This window comes from Ursus arctos, unplaced genomic scaffold (assembly GCF_023065955.2).
Source record: "Ursus arctos isolate Adak ecotype North America unplaced genomic scaffold, UrsArc2.0 scaffold_13, whole genome shotgun sequence".
NCBI classification, from domain to species: domain Eukaryota; kingdom Metazoa; phylum Chordata; class Mammalia; order Carnivora; family Ursidae; genus Ursus; species Ursus arctos.
The window spans coordinates 48,189,148-48,211,649 of record NW_026622797.1 but is presented as its reverse complement, the minus strand read 5'-3'; the positions used below and the strand labels follow the sequence as shown (position 1 = coordinate 48,211,649).

The following is a 22,502-nucleotide window of genomic DNA, read 5'->3' as shown; positions in this document are numbered from 1 at the left end:
CATGCATAAAAAAACCTCTCCTTTAAAAGCCAGCCCATTGGGATGTCTGGGTGGCTCAGTCAGTTAAGTGTCTGCCTTAGGCTCAGGTCATGATCCCAGGGTCCTGGGATTGAGTCCCACATTGGGCTCCTTGCTCAGTGGGGAGCCCGCTGTTCTCTCTGTCTGCCGCTCCCCCTGCTTGTATTCTCTCTCCCTGACAAATAAATAAATAAAATCTTAAAAAAAAATAAAACAAAAGGCATCCCATCTTCACTTCTAAAACACCTTCTCAATTAACAGACCACAAAAAACAAAATACTAATATCGATTTCTTATAAGTCTTTCTCATGTCTATTTAATTCTACATAGTCCTAGGTGTCTAATATAAACATATCTGGGTCTAGCTACTTGATAATTTGTAGTATTAATTTTTATTGCAAATTGAATATTGTAATTAAATATTACAAAACTGAGGCATAATTCAGAATGAAAATCCAGTGAATTTCATGATTACCATAGGTAGAAAAATAAGACATACAAAACATATAAAATTAAAGCGCTCTTTAGTTCAAATTATTATATTAAATTCTATCTCCACAACTACAGTCATAATCCTGGGCCATATCTCATGATCCTTAAATCTAATCAGACTATTTTTTAGTTGGGACACAATTTATTATTAATCTACATTTTACTAATAATCTGAAAGATCTCAGGACATGCCAAAAAAAGAAGATGACTTTATACTATAGCTTCAACTTCTGAAATATCAATACTTCAGGAATAGCAACAACTACTATCATCAAGGAAATCTCCCTAAAAGATAAATCTCATGTCAGAAAAAAAAAAAAAGAGTGGGGGAAAGTAAGACAAAACCCATAGTGAATCATATAAGAGCTATGAAACAGTATCTTATGATCTAACATCCATTTAACTGAAATCACACAGAGAAGAGAGAGAGAACAGTTCAAAAGAAATACATGAAGAGATAATGGCTGAGAGTTTTCCTCATTAAATAAAAGATACCAAACCACAGAACCAAGCAGTTCAGAGAATACCAAACAAAATCAAATAGACACATCATGTTCAAAAGTAAAGCCAAATCAGGGCACCTCAGTGGCTCAGTCGGTTAAATGTCTGCCTTCAGCTCAGGTTCTGATGTCAGGATCCTGGGATTGAGCCCCACATCAGGCTCTGTTCAGCAGGGAGTTTGATTCTCTCACTCCCTCTACCTGCTCATTCTTTCTCTCTCCTTCAAATAATAAAATCTTAAAAAAAATAAAAAAAGTAAAGGCAAATCATATCCAAAGACAAAGAAAAAAAAGAGGGGAAAAAAAAGACACTTTACAAAGAATCAAAGATAAGAATTATAGCAGAACTATATGGGCCAGACAACAACATAGTCATATCTTTTTAAAGGGAAAAAAAAAAAAAAGGCAATCCACAATTCTATACTCAGCAAAATATTTTTTTAAAAGATTTTATGTATTTATTTGTCAGACAGAGAGAGAGAGAGAGAGAGAGAGAGAGACAGGGAGTGTACAAGCAAGGAGAGCAGCAGGCCGAGGAAGAAAGGCTCTCCACAGAGCAAGGAGACGAACAGGGGACTTGATCCCAGGACCCTGGGATCAGGACCCGAGCCAAAGGCAGATGCTCAACCAACTGAGCCACACAGGCACCCCCTCAGCAAAAATATTTTATAAAGATAAAGTAAAAATAAAATTTCTTTCAGGAAAACAAAAACTGAGATAATTCATTACCACCAGTTTTGCCCTACAATAAAATAAATGTTAATGGAAGTTCTTCACAGAGATGGAATTTATAACACCAGACAGAAACTTGGACCAAAGAAATCAACACTAGAAGTGACATAAATGAAGTAAATACGAAACTTCATTTCTTATTTGTAATTGCTCTTAAAAGATAACTGTCTAAAGCAAAAATAGTAGCAACATATTGTATGTTGATAGCATATATAAAAGTAAAATGTATAACAAAAGCACAAAAGATAAGCAGGAAGACTTGGGAGTCCTTACACTACATATGAAACTATGTACTATTATATGATGGAAGACTTTGGTTAGTTACAAATGTATATTTCAAACCCTAGGGCTTCCATTAAATTAATTTCAAAAGGTATAAATAAATAAGCAAATAGTGGAGAGAAAGGAAATTAAAAAACATCCAAATAATCCAAGAGGAAAAACAAAGTGAAGAACAGACAATAACAGAAAACAGCTAGCACAGTGGTAGATTTTTAGTCCAACCATATTACTAACTATGTTAAATGTAAACAATCTTAACACACCAATGAAAAGACAGAGATTATTAGACTAAATGAATAAACCCAACTATATGCTATATGCTTTCTATAAGAAACCTGTATAAAAGTAAAAATGGGTTGAAAGTAAAAGGATGAAAAAAAGATATGTTGGGAGACAATTCCCCATGGGTCTCTGTTGTGGTAGTTTTTTTTTTTTAAGATTTTATTTATTTATTTGACAGAGATAGAGACAGCCAGTGAGAGAGGGAACACAAGCAGGGGGAGTGGGAGAGGAAGAAGCAGGCCCACAGCAGAGGAGCCTGATGTGGGGCTCGATCCCATAACACCGGGATCACGCCCTGAGCCGAAGGCAGACACTTAACCGCTGTGCCACCCAGGCATCCGTGGTAGCAGTTTTTGAAGAGACTTCTCAGTATTTTACCTGCAGTCATCCCTCATCTGCAGTTCCTCCTTATTAACAGTCAATAAAATGGACATCCAGGAATCTCATGTCTACTGCCAGCATCTATGAAATCTGTGGCAAGTTAACTTATTGGCTTTCTTTTTTTTTTTTTTAAATAAAGATTTTATTTATTTATTTGACGCAGAATGAGAGAGATCACAAGCAGGGGGAGTGGCAGAGGCAGAGGGAGACGGAGGCTCCCAGCTGAGCAGGGAGCCCGATGTGGGGCTTAATCCCAGGACCCTGGGATCATGACCTGAGCCGAAGGCAGACGCTTAACTGGCTGAGCCACCCAGGTGCCCCAACTTGTTAGCTTTCAAGAAGGTAAAATTTCAGGCCCTTCAAATTCTTACATATCCTGTAAACACTAATAAAAAAAAAAGCTGAAATGGCTATATTAACAACAGACAAGGAAGACTTCATAACAAGGAATACTGCCTGGGATAAAGAGGCCACCTCACCAAGAAGACATAATAATCCTAAATATATAGGACTCAAATACATAAAGCTTCAAAATACATGAAGAAAACACTGACAGAACTAAAAGAGAACAGACAAATCCACAAGTTGGAGACTTCAACACATCTCTCTCAATATTTGCTGAAACAAGCAGATGATAAACATATGGAAAAATTCAACTCTACTAGTGAGAGAAAACATACAAACTCACAATCAGATATCATTTATACCTATAAGAATTAATTTAGAACTTAAAAGTCTGACAATTCTAAATGCTGGTGATGATGCAGAACATCAGAACGCTCACACACTGCTGGTGGGAATACAGTTTGGTAGAACCACTTTAGAAAAGAATTTGGCATTACCTAGTAAAGGAGACATGTGTACACTCAACCTCAGCAATTCTACTACCCCTAGTATAAACATATAAATTCTTACACACACACACACACACACACACACACACACACACAAGAAGACATGCACAACAGTTTTCATAACAGCATTGTTTGTAATTCGGGATAAAAACAGGAAACAACTCAAATGTCCAAAAATAGAAGAATGGAAAAATAAAATTATGGTATAGTCATATAACACAATACTATACAACAGTGAAAATGAATGAACTACATCTATATAGTTCAACATGGATGATGTCCAAAACATAATGTTGGGAGGAAAAAATCAGAGAGAAGAACAATAGAAACAATCAGAGAAGCACACATAAATAGCTCCAAAAAGATAAAACTTAATCTATTGTTTAGGAATACATGCATATGAGGTAAAACTGTAAAGAAAAGCAAGGAAATGATTAACCAAAATTAAAAAACAAAATTATTAGATAGGAGAGAAGGAGGCAATCAAATACTTCAAAGATATCTGTAACAGTCTATGTCTTACTACAGGTATTAAAACAAATATTTGTTATATTCTTTCAACATATTAATCTGTATTATAGATATATAGGGAATATCTATATTACATATTTGTAATTGGAAATGCTTACAAAGAATAAGCAATAAATACAGATTCACTCAGCAAATATTAAAAACAAGCCAAAAAACAAAATCATGAAATACAAATATAACACATTAGGTCCAACTAGACATTGAGACTCACATGACTCAAAGAGACCACTTGGTTATACTTAATACGATATAAAATATGAGACAACATTCGAGCAAGGCAGTGTGAGGTAGTTATTCTTCACTGGGAGTCAATTCAAGGGATATTCTTTGGCTCTCCCTGGGTAGCAGGTAAAGTACCAGAGGATGAGATCATGGGCATTGTAACCATAACTACCCTAGCTTAGAAATACCAAATAGCAACCACTATCTCCAGTCCCATGGACAGTTTCCTAAGCCTCAAAACAGACTTGCTCAAGAGGTATCACACCTAGGGAATGTTTCACACCTAAAAACATTAACTGATGGAGCACAGCTCTCTCCATTCTGGATGTTAAATTAGCTTCCAACACTGCTGAAATCACCAAAAGTCCTAAGGGCCTTTATAATTTGGAGACTTTCAAGTAATGAATGCTCTGGTTAAAAAAAATAAATAAATAGGGGTGCCTGGGTGGCTCAGTCAGTTAAATGTCCGACTCTTGATTCCAGCTCTCAGGTCATGATCCCAGGGTCGTGAGATAGACCCTGGGTGTGGAGCCTGCTTACTGATTCTCTCTCTCCCTCTGCCCCTACCCCCTATTCTCATGCGTACTTTCTAAAAACACCACCACCACCACACAAACAAAAATAAATGAAAACAAACACTAATTCATGTTTTCTAGGAATGAGTTCTCTTCCACATAACAGAGAGGATGTGCAGTGAAAACAGTGGAAAAACTGAAACCTCGACCCAGTAGAGGCACACGGGATGAATGCTGTCATCTAAGTGGGTTGTGCACAATTATTAATTCTATGTATCTGGAAGGGCAATTCTATCAGCTTAGAAGAAAAGACAACTAAGTGGATTTTCCATACTCAGCCTCCTGGCAGACACCAGGAATGGATAAATAGCCTCTTGTTCAGATGGATAAGCATGGGACCTATACAAATATTCAGCAGCATGGATAAAACACCTTAAATTGTCAACGAAAAGAATCTATAATAATTTACATTAGGAAACAGAAGAAATGTAGAAAATATCTGCTGTGTGTCTCAGTAAAAGACAAGAAAATTAAGTTCCTGTAAAACATCTTTTATAAGGAAAAGATGATCAATTAAAAAGACCAGGAAGGAATAAAAACATAATAGACATATGCAGAGTAAGATATAAACCTATGGAACTCTAAGAAAGGAATAAGCAACAAAATTAAATTCCACACTGGAGATGAGAATCAATACTGCAAAAAACCTATCAGTAATGTAGAAGATGAAAATAAAAATGTTCACCAACAATGCAAAAAGACTAAGTTAAAAATAAGATCAGAATAAAAAAGAAATATGAACCAAACCACCAATAACAGGTATTTCTTTAATTAAAAAAAAAAAGCCTTAACAAATGGAATGAAAGTAATATTCAAAGGTATAATAGAAGAATTATCCCAAAATAAAAAGCACCAGCATCTCTACATCAAAAGGACTTTCTTGTCCCAGCCAACAGTAAAAGAGACCAGAATAATGGCTAAAGAATTACAAAGGAAAAGTCTGGGACACATGAATACCATATTGAGCCATGTTGTCATTGACACATGCATGCAACAAAAAGTCATTTTCAGATATTCAAGGATTCCAAAAAAGTAATCCACATGAGTATCTCCTGAAAAATAGTACCTAAAAACATATTTGTGGCAACCAAAAGAAGGAAATTTAAATTGGAACTCAAGCATGGGTATAAGAGGTATGGTATAAACAGATTAGTGGTGGTACTCCATATCAAATTAATATGTAGAGTTAAGTACGAATTGGTCTACTGAAATTTAATACAGGAGCTAAAATTTTTTTGAAAGAGGAGATACACAGTTTATTCAACATTTATAAGTTAGTCTTAAAGATTAACTTGGGAGCTGAGAGTGTAAAACACTAAAATAAGCTAAATGCTTTATATTACATAAAAGAATATTTATTTGTTCTTAAATTTGTAATTACAACTAAATTTATATATAAGCTTTTAAGATGATTTCTGCATCTATTTTTTAAAAAACACATATAACAGTCTAATATTGCAAGAGCAAAGAGTAAAACAAAGTTACTAAAAAGTATAAAATTATAGGAGAAAAAATCAATTATAACAAATTATTGTTTCAAACCTTTCAAAAATGAACAAAATGAAGTGGAAGCAATTTCATTCCACAACATATTACATAAAAAAAATACATGTACAGAGGATGAAAACTAATTATGGAATGTTATATTTTCTTTAGGAAGTCATATATTAGAAGATACCCCATCAGTCTAATACAGCCTCTCAGAAGGGAAAATTACTGTATTAAATGCATACATTGTAAGATGTATTACAACCTCAGAAATGTTAACATTTCTTTTAGTCAAGGAAATAATATGACCATACAATTTTGTATCAAATAAATGGAAAACATTTTTTTATTGACGTATAGCTGACATACAACATTATACTAGTTTCAGGTATACAAGAGTGATTTGACAATTATATATATTATGAAATGCTCACTACGATTTAATTATAGTTACCATTTGGAAAACTTCTTTTTAATTGCCAATGAAACATTTATAAAGATATTGATGATATAACAGATCCTAAAGAACACTTCAACAACTTTGAAAAATTAAAAACTAAAGCATGGTAAAAATTGGTTTTCTACAATTCCCCACTGTCAATCACATAAGGATTCTTGTTTGTTTTTGGATGCTGCTGGATAAAATTACATATGAAGAGTTTGCCAACTTTAAAAACTTTCGAAAACTACATTAAATGACTCAAAACACACTCATCTCTATAGCCTCATGGTTTTCTAATCCCCTTTTATATAGAAGTCAAGGGGAAAAACTGATTTTATATAGAAGTCAAGGGGAAAAACTGATAATTTCACAATGTCAGATGCTGCAGAGGTGGTCATAGATGCCTCTGTTACCTTCTTCCTAGCTCTCTACAATCTTATTAAAAATGTAGGACATTGTTTGGATAGTGGGCAGCATTACTACCTTCTCAAAATAGGTCCAAGTCCGTTGTCTTTCCTCTATTTGGCCCACTGGGTAAAGGCTAGCCTAATCTAGCCACACTAATATAGCTATCTGATTGATTAGGTAAAGACTGGCTGAATAGGTGAAGAGTTACATATGAATTAGAGTACTGCTTGAACCATTAGTACCCTATATGTATGTGTTGTACACACTGTGCCCACACACACACACAAACTAAACTGAACAAGACTCAAAGCAACATTATTAACAAGTTATTCTAAGTAACACAAAATTTTTTCCACCTATGCTACACAGTCTAATCATCTAAAAATAGCCCCAAAAGGGGTGGTTTCAGCATAGAACCAAACTTAGAAAAAAAAGTAAATAAAAATTAGGATCCTTCTGAAATTGTTCATTTTAAGTCAAAGCATTTTAAAGGTAAGTTCCCTAAATAAGAAGTGATAAAGTTAAGATCTTTTTCTTCTACTCCCATGACTAATATTTAAAACTAAGTTCAACTAAATGTGATCTAAAGCCTCATTTAAGATATAAAAGTTCTTTATAAAATGAAAAAATTATTTAAATAAAATGTATTTACCATAAGAATAAACAAACTGGGAAAAATATCTGAAAGTCAATTCATAGTGGCCAATTTTCCTATTATATGAAGAGCTCCTTGGAATCAATAAACAAAAGACCAAGACCCAAAAAAGGAAAGTGGATAAAAGATAAACTTGTAGTACACTGAAAAAGAAACACAAATGGCTCTCAAGCATATGGAAAGACACTCAATCTCACTTGTAATAAAAGAAATGCAAATTAAAACCACTGAGATCCATGTTTTTATCTATTAGATTGGAAAAGATCAAAACATTTGAGAACATAATCTTGGTGAAGAGATGGAAAAAGTCTCATATTGCTGGTGGGAGTTAGATCAAAACAACCTCTGTGTTACACTTTTTCTTCTCTTGAAGATATTCTTGTAAGACATTTAAAATATATAGTACACAAGATATATTTTGTCTTGTGTAGGCTGTTGGTCATTTTCAGAAAACTTGTAATTGCCTGCTTTTATAGAATTCTGTTCATATAATAGAGCAGATAGGGAAGTTTTAAGAAACTTGGATGATGAACACAGTAATCTTGCTCCATCTGCTGCCCACCTGATACCTCATTGTGCACTTAGTGGGGAGCTCAGTAAATATTTGTTGATTAAATGGGACCAGGAATGATGCTAAGCAATGATGAGAATGGACTAAAACAAGAACAAGGAATTAGCTAAATTTATCTGAATTGCTGAATAAATTTTTCAACACTCTACTTTTTCAAGAGTAGGGCACTGACACACTGACAAATGTTTCCTGAAAAATGAGTCAGCCAGCAATAGTGGTATAGATTACTGCAATAATGGCCCCCTAATGAGTCACACACTCTTAGGAAACCCTTTCCACAGCGCTCTGAGCCTGGCCATGTTTTGCTTTGGCCCATGGAACAAGATAAAATATATGGGACTTGCCTTCACTTGCCGCTTCTGTAAACTCTACTGCTACGGCTTCCAGCTGAAGGCTAGCCTGCTGGAGACACATGGCACTCCACGACCTTAGCCAACAGCTCGCACCAATATCTAGACATATGAATGAAGTCATCCTAGACCAACCACCTTCCCACTGACTTCACAGCTGATTGCACCACATAAGCAGCCCAGCCAGCAGCAGGGGCAGAATTGCTGAACTGAGCCCATCCCAGAATCATTGCTAACAAATAGCGTATTTTATACCACTACATTTTGGGGAGGTTATGCAAAAACTAATACAAGTGGATAGGGAAATAGGATTGGTGGTGATTAAGGAAAATTTATGTTTTACCTGTTTCTGTTTGCTAGATTTCACAATAAGAATATACTCATATACCACTTGTTTAATCAAACTAAACTTATAAAGATATTTTGTATCAGACTGATATTATAGTCAAGTCCCACTATCACCTTATAAACACATATACATAAAACAAAACAATCCAGTCCAAATGGGAACATGAATTTGAGAGGAGACTTAATATTGCTCAGGAAAAAAAGGGTCAGTGCAGAGTAGCAGGGTATACTATCATACACACACAAAAAAGTGAATAAGAATATATTCATGGTCATGTCATTTCCCAATAATGGCTATTATCGAATTACAAAATCTCAGGTTTTGCTTCTCTGCTTCTGTTTAGGCTAATACACACTTGCTCATTTTAATCCTCACACACTATCAGGTAAATATATGCTGAATACTTTAGGCAAAAGTTATTTAACCTCTCCAAGCCTCATTTCCTCAACTGTAAAATGGGAATAATAGTACCCATTTTATAGAGCTGTTGTAAAGATTAAAACACTTAGAACTGGGCACATAGTAAGGGGTCAATAAATGGCCTATAATCTCTGTTAGTAAAATGACTTAAAAGTAATGTCTTTTGACTAACCTGGCTTCTATTTTAAAATCATTAAGCATCATCAACCAAGGTGTGAGTCATCAAAATTAACTTGAATATCTTTCTAATGACTTCATGAAAAAAATTAAAAGACCATGTTATTAAAAAAAACCAAACCAAACCAAACCTAGGAATACATATAGGGAAAATATGGTGAAGAAATCGAAACTCCAGGCAATAATGAATTCATTTGGTCCACATTCCACAGTCCTAAATAGGTTTAAAAACCAAAGGCTTCAATTTTTGTGTTTCATGAATTCACAAACGACAAAAACAAGAGAGCAATAAATCCTATTATCCTCTTTGTGACCTCTGGCACACATACTTTCAATTCTTTTTACCACCATCTTTAACACAGAAGGCACTACTGAAGGCTTTAGAAAATAAGGCTCTGAAGAAATAAACTTAACCTAATCTGCAGCATTGGAAAATTATAGTTACTCCTTGGATCAATGGCTTAACATTGCCCTTTTTAAACGCAAGATCAGGCCTGGACACTTTTCTTTATATCTATCAACAGTTAAAAAGGAAAAATCAGGTCGAATGGGTATTTATAAAAATGTCAATTCTTTAAAAAGTATTTTAAACAGGTAATTACCTAGCCTGAAGACGTAAGAGGTAGTGACCAACTACAAAAAGCTTTACACCACAATGTGCAGGTATTTTAGTTTGCCCTATTGTGAGAAATTAGTAAATGCTACAAGAATTCCTTTTTTCATTTCAATTCAATTAAAGAGTGCTTAGTATATATGAAATAATGTGGCAGATTCTGGAGTTAGAAGGGTAAAGAAAGGAATACTTATATTGATATCATGCCACACATTGCTGATTATTGTTTAATCATAATAATCCAATGAGTAAAAATTATTAAAACTCATTTTACAAAGGAGGAAATTAGGGCCCATAGAAGTAAAATAACTTGGCCAGGGTCTCTCAGCAGAAGACACTGTAGAGGGTATGGCGGGGGGGGGGTCACGGAGGCACACAAGGGTACCTGCCATGTAACCAGCCCTACAGACAAACAACACTAACTGTAGTTAAGTCCTTTATCAACAATATGAAAGGGGGCTAAGACTATGGGAAGCCAAAGAGATAACCTTTTGGGAATGGGCAAAGGAGTCACAAAAGGCTTTAAAGAGGTTAATATTTGAGTTGTTACTTTAAGGATGAGTAGGATTTATCAACTTCAATGCCAAGGCTTACCCCCAACCCCCCTCATCCCCAATATATTAACCAAAATAAATTACTTACTTGAAATTGAGAAAAACAATTTTGAGAGAAATCTTCCTCAGATATATTATTCCATAGTTTTAAAACAAATAATATGATGACAGTTTAATTTTTAGGTTGCTTTTATGTGGCTTGTCTTGGTTTTTATTCTGAAATGAAATTTAGATTAGTCATTTTCTTGTTCTGAGAAACTAGGAGTATGCCAACATGTTTTAACTTCACATTTTTTCACATATCAACATGTATTCTTACTTACAAAACCTTTCATTTCACCATCTCAAACAAAACCTAATTTAATATATAAATTACTTTGAAGTGTAAATATATATGCAAAATAAGATATTTCTTTAATTATGGTTATACTTCCTTGGTAATTGTAATAAATGGAAAAAATAGAAAACTCTTGTTATATTGTTATTACACAAGCATTTTTGAGGTAACACGCTTTCTTTTATTATTTGAGTCGTTTATATAGTAAATGCTCTCTCAACCCAAAGAAAATTAAATAACTACCCCCAAAGAAATTGACCTCAAACTCTTAGTTTTTTCCCACAACTATCGTCTAAAAAGAAAATAGAATTGGACCAAAAAAACCCTAACATTTATAATGACAATTACTACCCTTTTTTTCTCAGAATTTACTTTGTTAGGCATACATTCAATTTCTGCTGCAGAAAACAGTCCAGTTTGCCAATACTAATTAAGCAACAAAGTATTTTTCATTAAAAAAAATGAGATATTTAAAAAGCTACAGAGAACTGGAAGAAACACAGAAGGTCATCTGAAAAACTTAAAAGAAATGACAAAAACAAAAACAACAACAACAACAAAAAAACAAAAAAACACCCCCACACCAAGATTAAGTAGACTGTTATTAAGAGGGTTTTATTTTTACTTGTAATTTGTTTTAGTCTCAAAAATGTATCTACTTTTTGTTTAAACAGTGGAGTTTTGTCTTAATTGCCTAAGACACCTACTCCTGCCCTATCTGTATCTTACCTGGAAACTATAAGTTAACACATTTACCCAAAGTTCACTGTACCTTAACTTCCATTATCTCCTCTCTTATTTAGTACCACCGTGGTGTTAAAATGGCAGCCAGGTACCAAAGTAAGATACAACATACTACATCCCATATCTTAATAAGCTGCTAAGTATTTCTTTGAAATGTCTAGGGCTAATGACAACATCCTTTGAAATCTGTTTAACCCCAACCTCCTTAAACCCGAATGGATTTTCACTCATTTTTTATTGAACAAATACTAATCCAATCAAAAACAAGAGAAAATTACAGCATCAGAGGAACTTGAAAGGTCTCCTGGCACATTCTCTTTCTCTTTGGAAAACTATATACATTCAATTCTAGTATCAATTTTTGTTTATATCTGTCCTAAATTCCTCTTACTATACTCTAGCCTTTGTTATTTTTCTTTTTAAAGGAGATAGCTACAGTCATCATAAAACAACAAATCCCACTATAACCTATTCTACAGGAAGATTCTAAGCACTATTGCACACAGTAGGCCCTTAAAGATTTCTAAGCTGTGTACATGCAGGTTTTCTAATAATTCCTCTAAGGTTCAGTATGCTCACCTTTCAATTATCAATGCCTTCTTCCAACTTTCCCTCAGGTTTGGGGGGACAGTGAGAGCTAAGAGTCAAGATCCTTAGTTTTCACCCCTAGCCCACACAACCAAGTATAGGACACTGGACAAATCCCTGAGCTTATTATCTATCTAGATTTCAGTTCTCTTTATAAAATGAGAGGATTTGACCGGAACAGTGTTTCCCAACCTTTTTCACATTGTAAGTAATATTTGTTTAGCACAGAGACCAACAGAGGAGTATTTGGAAGCATCAACATTGTGCTTGGTGAAAAAAATTTATCACATTTTCTTTATATAATTATAGAAAAAAATTAAAATTTAAATGAGGTTTGTAATAATATGAATGAATTTCAAATCCAACCTTTTTCACATCAGGAATAATATTTCAAAATAACAATGATGTTTATTTTTGCAGAACATAAATGCACTATTAGGCAGCCACCTTGCAGCAAGCTAAAGGACACATGAGATGCACATGACTAGACATCCAATACATGTGAATACAGAAATTCGGGCCTAGAGCTGGGCTCCCCACGGCAACCAACATCCCTGCTATCCTGTGCTCTCATTGTCATTGGCCTACACCTTGCACTGTGTAACATGCTCCTCAGGCACCCAGAATATATACAACAGTAGCTCCATGATCCCTTTTCCACAAGAGGCAGCTGCATACTCTGTGGCTAGCTGAAGTAGATTCCAACTAATAAAGCACCTCCTTTAATGCACTGAAAATATCAAAAGGAGCAGTAAATACAGGTTATTGCTCATGATGTTACCTGCTTAAAGGAACCCCACAGCCTTCCTTTAGACCACACTCCACTAGGGCCACCCTCCAGTGAGCCACATAACATCATCAGGAAGCTCTGAATTAGAAGATCTCTAGCAAAATCTAAAATTAAACAATATTGCAGTAATCATTTGACAACTGTTCACAACCAAATAACTTTTTGTTTTTGTTCTTCTTTACCAATCCCTTCAAACACAACTTAAAAAAATAAAAAAAAAAAAAAACCATGAACTCTGAATAGGTATCACATGCACATGGTAAAAAAAAAAATTCCAAAATTACCAAACAGTATACTAAACAGAAATTCAGTCTCCCACCTTTGTCCTCTAGGCTACCAGTTCCCTTCACCGGAGGCAACCACTGTTACCAAACTCTCATACACCCTTTGATATTTACACACACATACACACACACACACACACACACACATATATTTTTAAACCACACAAATGGCAGCATACTATACATGGAGTCTTGTATGTTGCTTTTTTCTCTCTTAATATATTTTAGACATGGCACCATTGCAGTTGTACACAGGGTTGCTTCATTAATTTAAGGGTTGCCTAGTAATCCATTGAATAGATATACCATTATTTACTTAACCATTCCCCTAACTGATCTATGTTTAGGTTGTTTCCAATTTTTTGCAATGACAAACAATGCTGCCACAAATATTCTTACATGTTCATTTAAAACATATATAAAATATTTGAGGATAAAGTCCTTGAATGAAATTGCTAGATAAAAATATATGTGTATCTTTAATTTTGAAAATGATTTCCAAATTGCTTTCCATAGAAAATGAACAATTTATATTCCCACCAGCAATATGAGAATGCCCATTTCCCTTTCCTCTCATTCCCCCCAAGTTATACTATGTAATCAATTGTTCCTAATTTGATAGGTGATAAATAGTATGTTGTAGCTTTGATTTACATCTCCTTTACAAATAAAATTACACACCTTTTCATATGAATTCTCTTTGCTCATTTTGTCTACTAGATTATTTTCTAGGAGCTCTTTGTATATTAGGAGGGCATTAGCCCTTTGTGAAAAGTGTACAAATAAGCTTTACTAGTCTTTCAACTTTATGTTTTTCTCTATACAGAATTTATATTTTATGTTGTAAAGATCAGCAACCTGGCTCCAGTTCTGTTTCATACATTGAAACGTCTTTACCATTCCTAATTATATTAAAAATAATTATCCTATGTTGTTTTGTTTTCACATTAAATCTTCTGATTCATCTGGAAACCAACTTTTTATTTTTCCAGATGATTAACTGGCTATCTCAGCACTGTTTATTAAATAAATTTCTTCCATACTAATAGGTAAAGGTAGCATCCGTTTTCACAGTAAGTTCTTCTTTATATTTAAGTCAGTTTCTGGCCTCCACTGTTTCATTATTGCTATGTGCCAAAACTGTACTACTTTTCAGAACATTTTAAAATTAAAATCAGTTTACATATGAATGGGTATAATTTTTAAAAAGCCAGAAATCACTGGCTTGTTTTAATGTAAGAATCATTCTGCAGTTCCTAAATTGAATTTATATAATCAAGTGCAAACTATCATATCACCAATCATGCATTTGGGTGGATACTTATTTTGGAGCTCAGTATGAACTTCAAGTCTCTTTTGCTTTATTTCTGAACCATACCTAGAAAGCCAGTTTTTCCTTAATTTTATACAGTTTTTTCCCAAATTATAAAATCAATACATTCTCTCCATAAGAAAATCTTAAAAAAAAAAAAAAAAACCACACCTCTCAGAGATAACCAACCTTTACATTTTTGTTTTTCTGCATTTTAATAAATATTTGCAAACTCATTTTTTCAATTAATACACTGAGCATTGTCCTATATTATTTTATATTCTAAAATGTTATTTTAATGACATAAGTTCTACTATATGAATATGCCCAGTTTATGTAACCATTTTCCAACTGCTGAATATTTGAGGTTGTGCCCTGTTTATGACTATCATCTACTGATTAATTCCTGCAAAAATGCTTGATTTTCAAGCACTGTGGTTAAGTATTGACTGTATAGTGGTGAGCAAAAATGAACACATTACCAGCATTTATGGAGGTTACTGGGAAAAACAGACATTAATCTCCAACATATATAAAATTACAATTATAGCAAGTGTTATGAAGGAGAGTTTGTGGAGTTTTGAGAGTCTATGATAGGGAAGGCTTCCCTGAGGAAAGATAAATCAGAGTTTAGGTGAAGGAAAAGGAAAAACATTCTAGGCAGAGGGAACAGCAGTTACAAAGGCCTCATTGTGGAAGGGAGCATGGCAAGAATAGGTACTGAAATAAGGCCAATATGGCTGGAACACAAAGAGCAAGGCAAGAAGAACATGGCTCAAGCCATGACTGGATAGAAAAGTAGGGGCCAGACTATGCAAGACCTTATAAGACATGTAGACGCCACCACATAAGACATGTAGCTTTGTCCTTATCCTAAATGCAATGGAAAGCTACTGAAGCATATCAAGTAGTAGGGTGATATAATCAGGTTTGCATTTTGAAAAGATCCCTCTGATTACAGTGTAGAAAACAGATTAGAAGGGAACAGAGTGGACTGGGGTAGGCCAAGATTAGGAGGCTACTGTAAATGCATCCAAAAATGCTAGTAGTTTAGACTGGGGTGGTGATGGATAATGAAAAGAAGTAGATGGATTCAAAAGATAATCAGATTTTGCCAAAAGATTTACATTCATAGATTAAAATCCCTACAACTAGAATTACTGGGTCAAAAAACATTTCAAGGATTATGATATGTATTGCCAAGCTGCCCTGCCGAGAGCAGTTTTCAATTTGTGAATTACCATTTATCTGTTCCTCTATCAGAATTTTGAAATTCCTTAAAAATGACTTAATCCATACTTCCTTCATGAAGCCTTCCCTGACTCCTTTCTGCCTGCTAGTTGGTCACTGACATGTCCTCCTTTGAGTCCTTGCTTTCTTATACACATTTCTGTCATACTCCAATCAAACTATGTTTGACTTATGTTTACATGTCATCTCTACTATATTGTGAGAGTCTAGAGGGTAAAAGTTGTTCATAACGACACCAAAAATAGCTCAATATGGATAGTAGGTTCTCATTAAGTGTTCACTGAATGAAACCAATCGCTATTACCAGATTCTACCGTGCCCAAATTTAAGAGGGCCCTGCTTCAACTTCAGATTTACTAATTGTGATTTTAAATCAAATATAATACAGAAAGCTAACAAAATTTGCTATTCAGAGCTCCAAATGCCTACTAAAGTGACTAATTCTGTTTGTGGTAAATCACTAAATCTCAGTAGTGCTCCTGAAAAACCTCTCTAGTAATTATATCAAATAGGTATTATGTGATCTTAAAATATTTTTAAATGGCTTAGCAAAAAACAAAACAAAACAAAAACTATGAACAAACAAGGGTTTTATTAGAGAAATTAGTTGTAATTTGAATTGTTGATCAATGGTATGGTTTTCAAAACTGTCTTCGTCTCAAACTTAGTTAATCCAATTTACAAAAAAAAGTGAGGTTATTAAGCAACTACATAAATTTATATAGCATTTCAGAATGATCAATTCCTTATGTTGAAAAACTTGATTTCATGTTTAACAGTTAGCATCTACAACAATCTACTAAAATTTTTACTACCTGGAGGAAGACTAGAGGGGGAAGTGGCAGAGTTCCTTACAGTAATCTTAAAGACAAGCAGCTCCCTCTATAGTCTGTTTGGCCTACTTTGTTTAATTACTTGCTGCGTGAACATCTCACTCACACTCTTCTATTTACTCCTACTCTGCATCTCAGCAAGGAAGCTTTTTGAGAGGATAATTCTGTTTAACCTGGTGCTGAGGAAACTGAGAGTTTTCTAAACTCAACATGAAGTGAGTTACATCAAGCAACTAAGCCAGAGTTGGGATGTCGAAACCGAACAGCTTCCCAGATCCACTGGAGTCAGGTCTTCACAATGAAGCCTTAGGATTTTATTTGAAGTCAATTCCCAGAGCAGTCACACCTGTATTCAAATCTAAGTGAAAAAACACAGACCTGTGCTTTAGTTATTTATAACCTTGCTTCTCTCCATTAAAACAAGTCACCGAAACATTGTTACCCTGCTCAATACACATTGTTATATCAAAACAATGTTTAAGACATTTTTAAATGAGTGAAGAAAAGCAGAAGAGGTTTTTTTGGTTTTTAAAAAATAATTCCATCACTCACATGAAGAAAATTTAAGTGATTCTCTCAGGAATCAATATCCTCAGCAAGGGATTAAATCAGTCAGGATTTACCATTCAAATCTGAATATGCCACTTTCTTTATATACCTTTACAAATTTCACCAACTCAAGATACAAGAGCTTTCAAACCTAAGACAATTTATTTCTTACATGATTCAAGATATGCCCTCAAAACACAGGACAATCAGATGTCAACCGGACTGTTTTCTAAAGCAGAAAAACACCTTTTATGACTAGAAAACTGAACTAGTAAAAATATAAGAAACCAATCAGTTCAGAATGTATAATACAAATATGAAATGCCCTCTTTATTTGGGAGACAATTTCTTCTGCTGCTATTTTTCAGGACTCATTTATAAAGCAAACTCAGTTTAAAAACAGCTCTTCTCCAAATTAAGATACAGAATTAAGGACTTCCAAAATTAACTACTATATATGAAAGGCTTAGATTTGTGGTACTCATTGTAACGGATTTATCATGTTACTATTTTTCATTAATTTGTTTCACTAATTAGTAAATATATAAACATAGTTTGTACTTCCAAACGATAAAACTATTCATTAAAAATGCTATCATTCAGATTTTTACTAAGTCAGATTGACCTATCTTCTTATTATTTTCAAGTTTTATTTTAATGGGTGAACTGGAATAGTTTTTGTTAACCTTTAATTAATACTAATTTTACTGAGAGTTTCTAACATGTTAAAAATGCTGGCTTGATTTATGAAGGCTATAAACTCAATGTATGCCAGTGACTTCAAATTTTTTCACCTGTTGAAGAAACACAGAAGTTTTTATGTGTGAAACTGAGAACTATATTTATGGTAAACTCAATTTGATACTCCTTAAGTTTCAGTTTCTTTGTATCTAGTTTTATATGCTTCATCGTAGGTACAAAAAAGTCTTCCATATTCATTTACATTATACATTTCAAGTATGTTTTCTTGGGGGGGGGGGGGCGGTAGTCTATTGTAAGATGTCCAGAAGGGAAAAAATAAATCTTTATCATAGAATAAATAGTCCCCATGTCTTTTTATATTGAAAAACACAAAAGTACTTCATCTTTATCTTTTAAAGAATATTTTCTCACATTATAGAATTACTGCTAGCTCACAGTGAAATTCACCTATTCCACAAACAAAACTTTCTATAACACACCTTAAAAATCATTCAGGGATACATATTTAACGACCTGTGTGTGGGGGAGGGGAACTATGTGTAGAAAAGTAATCCAAACCATACAAACTTTAATACACAGAAATGCCACAGTATATCCTATTACCATGTCACTTTATAATTCGGAAATCTGGCTGAACAGAGCTATATCAACGTCACTCTCTTATTCTTTCTCTATACTTAAGGTGAGAACAAACAGTATATTACACTGAAATTCCAATTAGAAACAAAGACAGCACCAATACATTATAAGGGGCAGAAAATCTATCCTTCAGAACTTTATTGCCTCTATTTTCCAGCCCCCAAAGTTTCAGGTGTTACTTTCACCAAATTAACAGCACTCAAATTCACCACCTTACCAGGTCCTTATCATCAAAATCATTTTCATTTTAAAAAGGAATGCTGTATCAAATCTCACTAACAACACTAAAATTTTTAACAAAGAGAATTCACATTAAAAGATAATTGCTTGAAAATAAGCGCTTATGTTTGAGAAAGTGTTATTATCTTGGTAGTCCACAGAAACAGCAGTAATAAGATGAACAGTGATTAGGGCAAGGAGCATCAAGTGGGAAATGCTATCTAAAATCCCATAGGGCAATACATAGCTAGCGGTAAGAGTATCCCTTTCTAGGAGGCAGCTCCACGATTTCATGTAGGCAGTTCAAAGCATGTAGAAAACCAAAACAATTTAAAACCTTGTAAATTTGGCCACTACCTATTTATATTATTATAAATCCCCGAGAGCTTTGAGAATGTAGCTTCTGTCACCGCTGTCTCCCCACCCTACTCGTTCATCAAAACACTTTTTATTTTAAAGATACGTGTTTTTAAAACGCAATACCACAACTCAGCATAGGGGCATTTCTAAATGTGTTGCTGAGTTTAGCTGTGGTTCTTAAGAAATTCACGCTATTGAGTGGGATGTTTTACGTTGGGCAACAAACACGCATTTCCTACTTCCATGGATCCACGTTTCCCTTAAAGCAATGCACCTGAGGATGCTGCCCTGTCCCCAGACCCTGAGGCTTAAACTCTAAGGAGTCACGACCAGCACTCACAGACCACATGGTCACTTCAATGAGAAAGGTTATTTGGCCCCAGGCGCCACTCTTCAGCCCGCGGCATCTCCGGAAGGGGCAGAGGAGAGCGCTGGCGAGAGAACGCGAGGAGAGACAGAATACAGAGAGCTGACACTTCCTCACTCCTCGTAAAGCCATTTCCAGAAAGGACACTTGGGAGACGCAGGGGGGTGTCCGCAGTCCCACCAGCGACCGACCTCAGAGCGGGGCCCTGCGAACCCGTTCACCGAGGACATGGCGCGGCCACCTTGCCCCTCCTGGGCCAGAGCGCTGTTCGCGGGCGCTCGCTTCCCCCTGGACCGAGACAGGGAGTCCGGATACGGCTCCCGACCTCCGCACGTACTGTAAACACTCGGCGCCCGCCGCCTCCCGGCCTGGGGAGGAGGGGGCGCAGCACTCGCGCAGACCCACATTTTTGCGCCTCTTGTCACGCACCGGGGAAAAGGCGAGGAGGGCGGAGGGGAAGGAAGAGGCGGCAGCAATACACCGAGGGCCGGCGGCGTGCGCGCGTGTGCGCGGCAGGGAGGGCAGCCCGGGCGCCCCGCCGGCTCCCGCCCGCGCCCCGCGCCCGCTTACCTGCCGGGGTCGCTCCGAAGACTCGCACCACCGGCACCTTCTTGACAGGGGCCTGGGTGAGGGGGGATTGGCAGATATCCAGCCCCTGCAGCGGGCTGGCCATGTAGTAGTCGGCAGTCACTATCCTCACTGAAAACATGTTCGCCGCCGCCGCCACCGCCTCCTCTTCACGAGCGATCTGGCAGCAGCAGCAGCGGCGGCGGCGGCGGCTTCTTCCGCAGCGACGGCCCCACAGCAGCGGCGGCGCCCCCTCCCCTCTTCAGCTCGGCCCCCTCCCCTCACACACACACAGAAACCGTGAGCAGCGGCGGCGGGCGGGGCGGTGTTGGCACTGCTGCCGCCGCCTCCTCAGGAGCACCCGGCGAGGGGCAACAGGAGAGAAGCCCTGGCGCTTTCGTCGGTGCTGGTGCTGCCGCCACTGCCGCCGCCGCCGCCGGGAATCACACGGGCTCCTCGGTCCCAGGCTGCAGCTCTTGTTGCCATGATGATGATGTCACGGACGCAACCACTGGGGGAGGGGAGAAGGGGGTTGTGTGTGTGGCGAAGGGAGGGTGGTGAGTAGTTGGGGGAGGGGACGCGGCGGGAAAGGGAGGAGCGGGGCGGGCACCCGGGCGGGGGCCAAGAAGGTGTTTTCTCCCCCGCGCCCGGGATCGCAGCGAGGGAGGAGGCTGGTGGAAAGCTGGGCCCGCGCCTGGCGCGGGGAATCGATGACTCGGCCGGTGGGCACGGCCACCTGGGTGGGGGCAGCGGAGGGGGGGCGGCGGAGCGCCGATGTCATGGATGGGCTCGGAGGGGCTTGCGGGAGGGGGCCGCCAGTGTTCGGGGTCGTTTTGGCGGCTAGGCGGGACTGGCTGGAGCTGCGGTGCTCGCCTAGCCGACCGCCATTTCACATCCAGCAGAGAAGGCGGGGGCAGCCGCGGAGACGGCTTTTTACAAGGTAAGAAAACCCGCCCGCGGGAGGAGGGAGGCGAGGCGCAGATCTCGTGCCGCCGCGGCCTCGCGGGAGGGCGGGCGGTGGAACGGGCGGGGCCGGGCGCGGACGTAGCCGGCCCTTCTCAGGTAACGCCGAGGCTCCGCGCGTGGCCCGGGGGCGGTGCGAGGGGCGGGGGCGCGCGAGCGCGGGCTCCGGCCTATAAAAGGGCCGCCCGGGCGCTCCCTCCCGATCGTGCGGCTCGAGCCGCTGCGCCCCCTCCTTTTCAGCTGTGCTGCAGTGTCTGCGCCTGGCCACCTAAAGGGGTTTATTCATGCTCGGCTCTGCTTAGCTTTGCCAAGGGTTGGCAGATCTGGTGCTCAGGGATTTCCCACCACGATGTTTTTCTCCCGCCCTTTTCCTTCCCTCCCGCCCTAATAGATCCTTCCTTGGTTTCCTCTTTGGCCCCGCAGGCTGCGTCCCGGACGCGCGCGTGTACATGTAAGGACTTGTCCGCACCGGGTGACCTCCTTCCCCTTCCCCCTCCCCTTCTCCCTCCCCCGGCAGAATCCAGGATTAAGAGCCTTTCAGAGAAATGTTCGGCTAAGGAAAAACGCCCGTGAAAGTCACCGCGTTAGATGTGGAGACCCAGCGTTATTCATTAACTGGTTGTGCGTGGTTTTACTACCCAAAGGCATAAAAGCAAAAAGGAGGTGGGGAAGGACTATTAAACAAAACAACTTTATCCAAAAAAGTGGGGGAGAAGATAGGGGTGCAGTTGTGAAATCGAAAAAAAAGGTAGTAACAAAAGCAGCTGGGTTGGCCATCATATTGGAACCGAGGGGTTTTTGTCTGATTTGGTCACTAATATTGGGTGTGACCTTGGACAAATAATTTGGTTTCTTCGGACCTCAGTTTCCTCCTCTGTGGAACGAGAGTTTTACTTAAAACCAGAAGGGTTTCTTCCCAACGAAAAGACGTAAGCAGTAAAAGGCAGAAACCATGGTTTCAAGTTCGAAGTATGGCACTGAATAAAAAGACTTTTGACAGTCATTTTCAACCTACCCTAATTAGAGATCATTCACACTTATGTATGATACAGGTGTATTTTAATGGTTCGCAGGTTGCCATGTATTTTAAGTGGTGTGAGA

The 22,502-nt window shown here is 37.6% G+C and overlaps 1 protein-coding gene across 3 annotated transcripts in view; it reads right to left on the bottom strand.

Moving 5' to 3' along the window:
* REV3L (REV3 like, DNA directed polymerase zeta catalytic subunit) overlaps positions 1–21,342 on the bottom strand; it is a 170,355-nt gene extending 149,013 nt beyond the window's left edge. For 2 of the 3 annotated variants that reach the window (XM_044388809.3, XM_026511625.4), the window contains exon 1: positions 20,442–21,342. In XM_044388809.3, the coding sequence (XP_044244744.1) occupies positions 20,442–20,580 (139 nt within the window). In that variant the 5' untranslated portion in view covers positions 20,581–21,342. Of the gene's footprint in view, positions 1–10,984; positions 11,113–13,346; positions 13,548–20,441 lie in introns of those variants that run through there. The other variant, XM_044388810.3, reaches the window with a different exon arrangement.
* Positions 21,343–22,502: the final 1,160 nt, after the last annotated feature.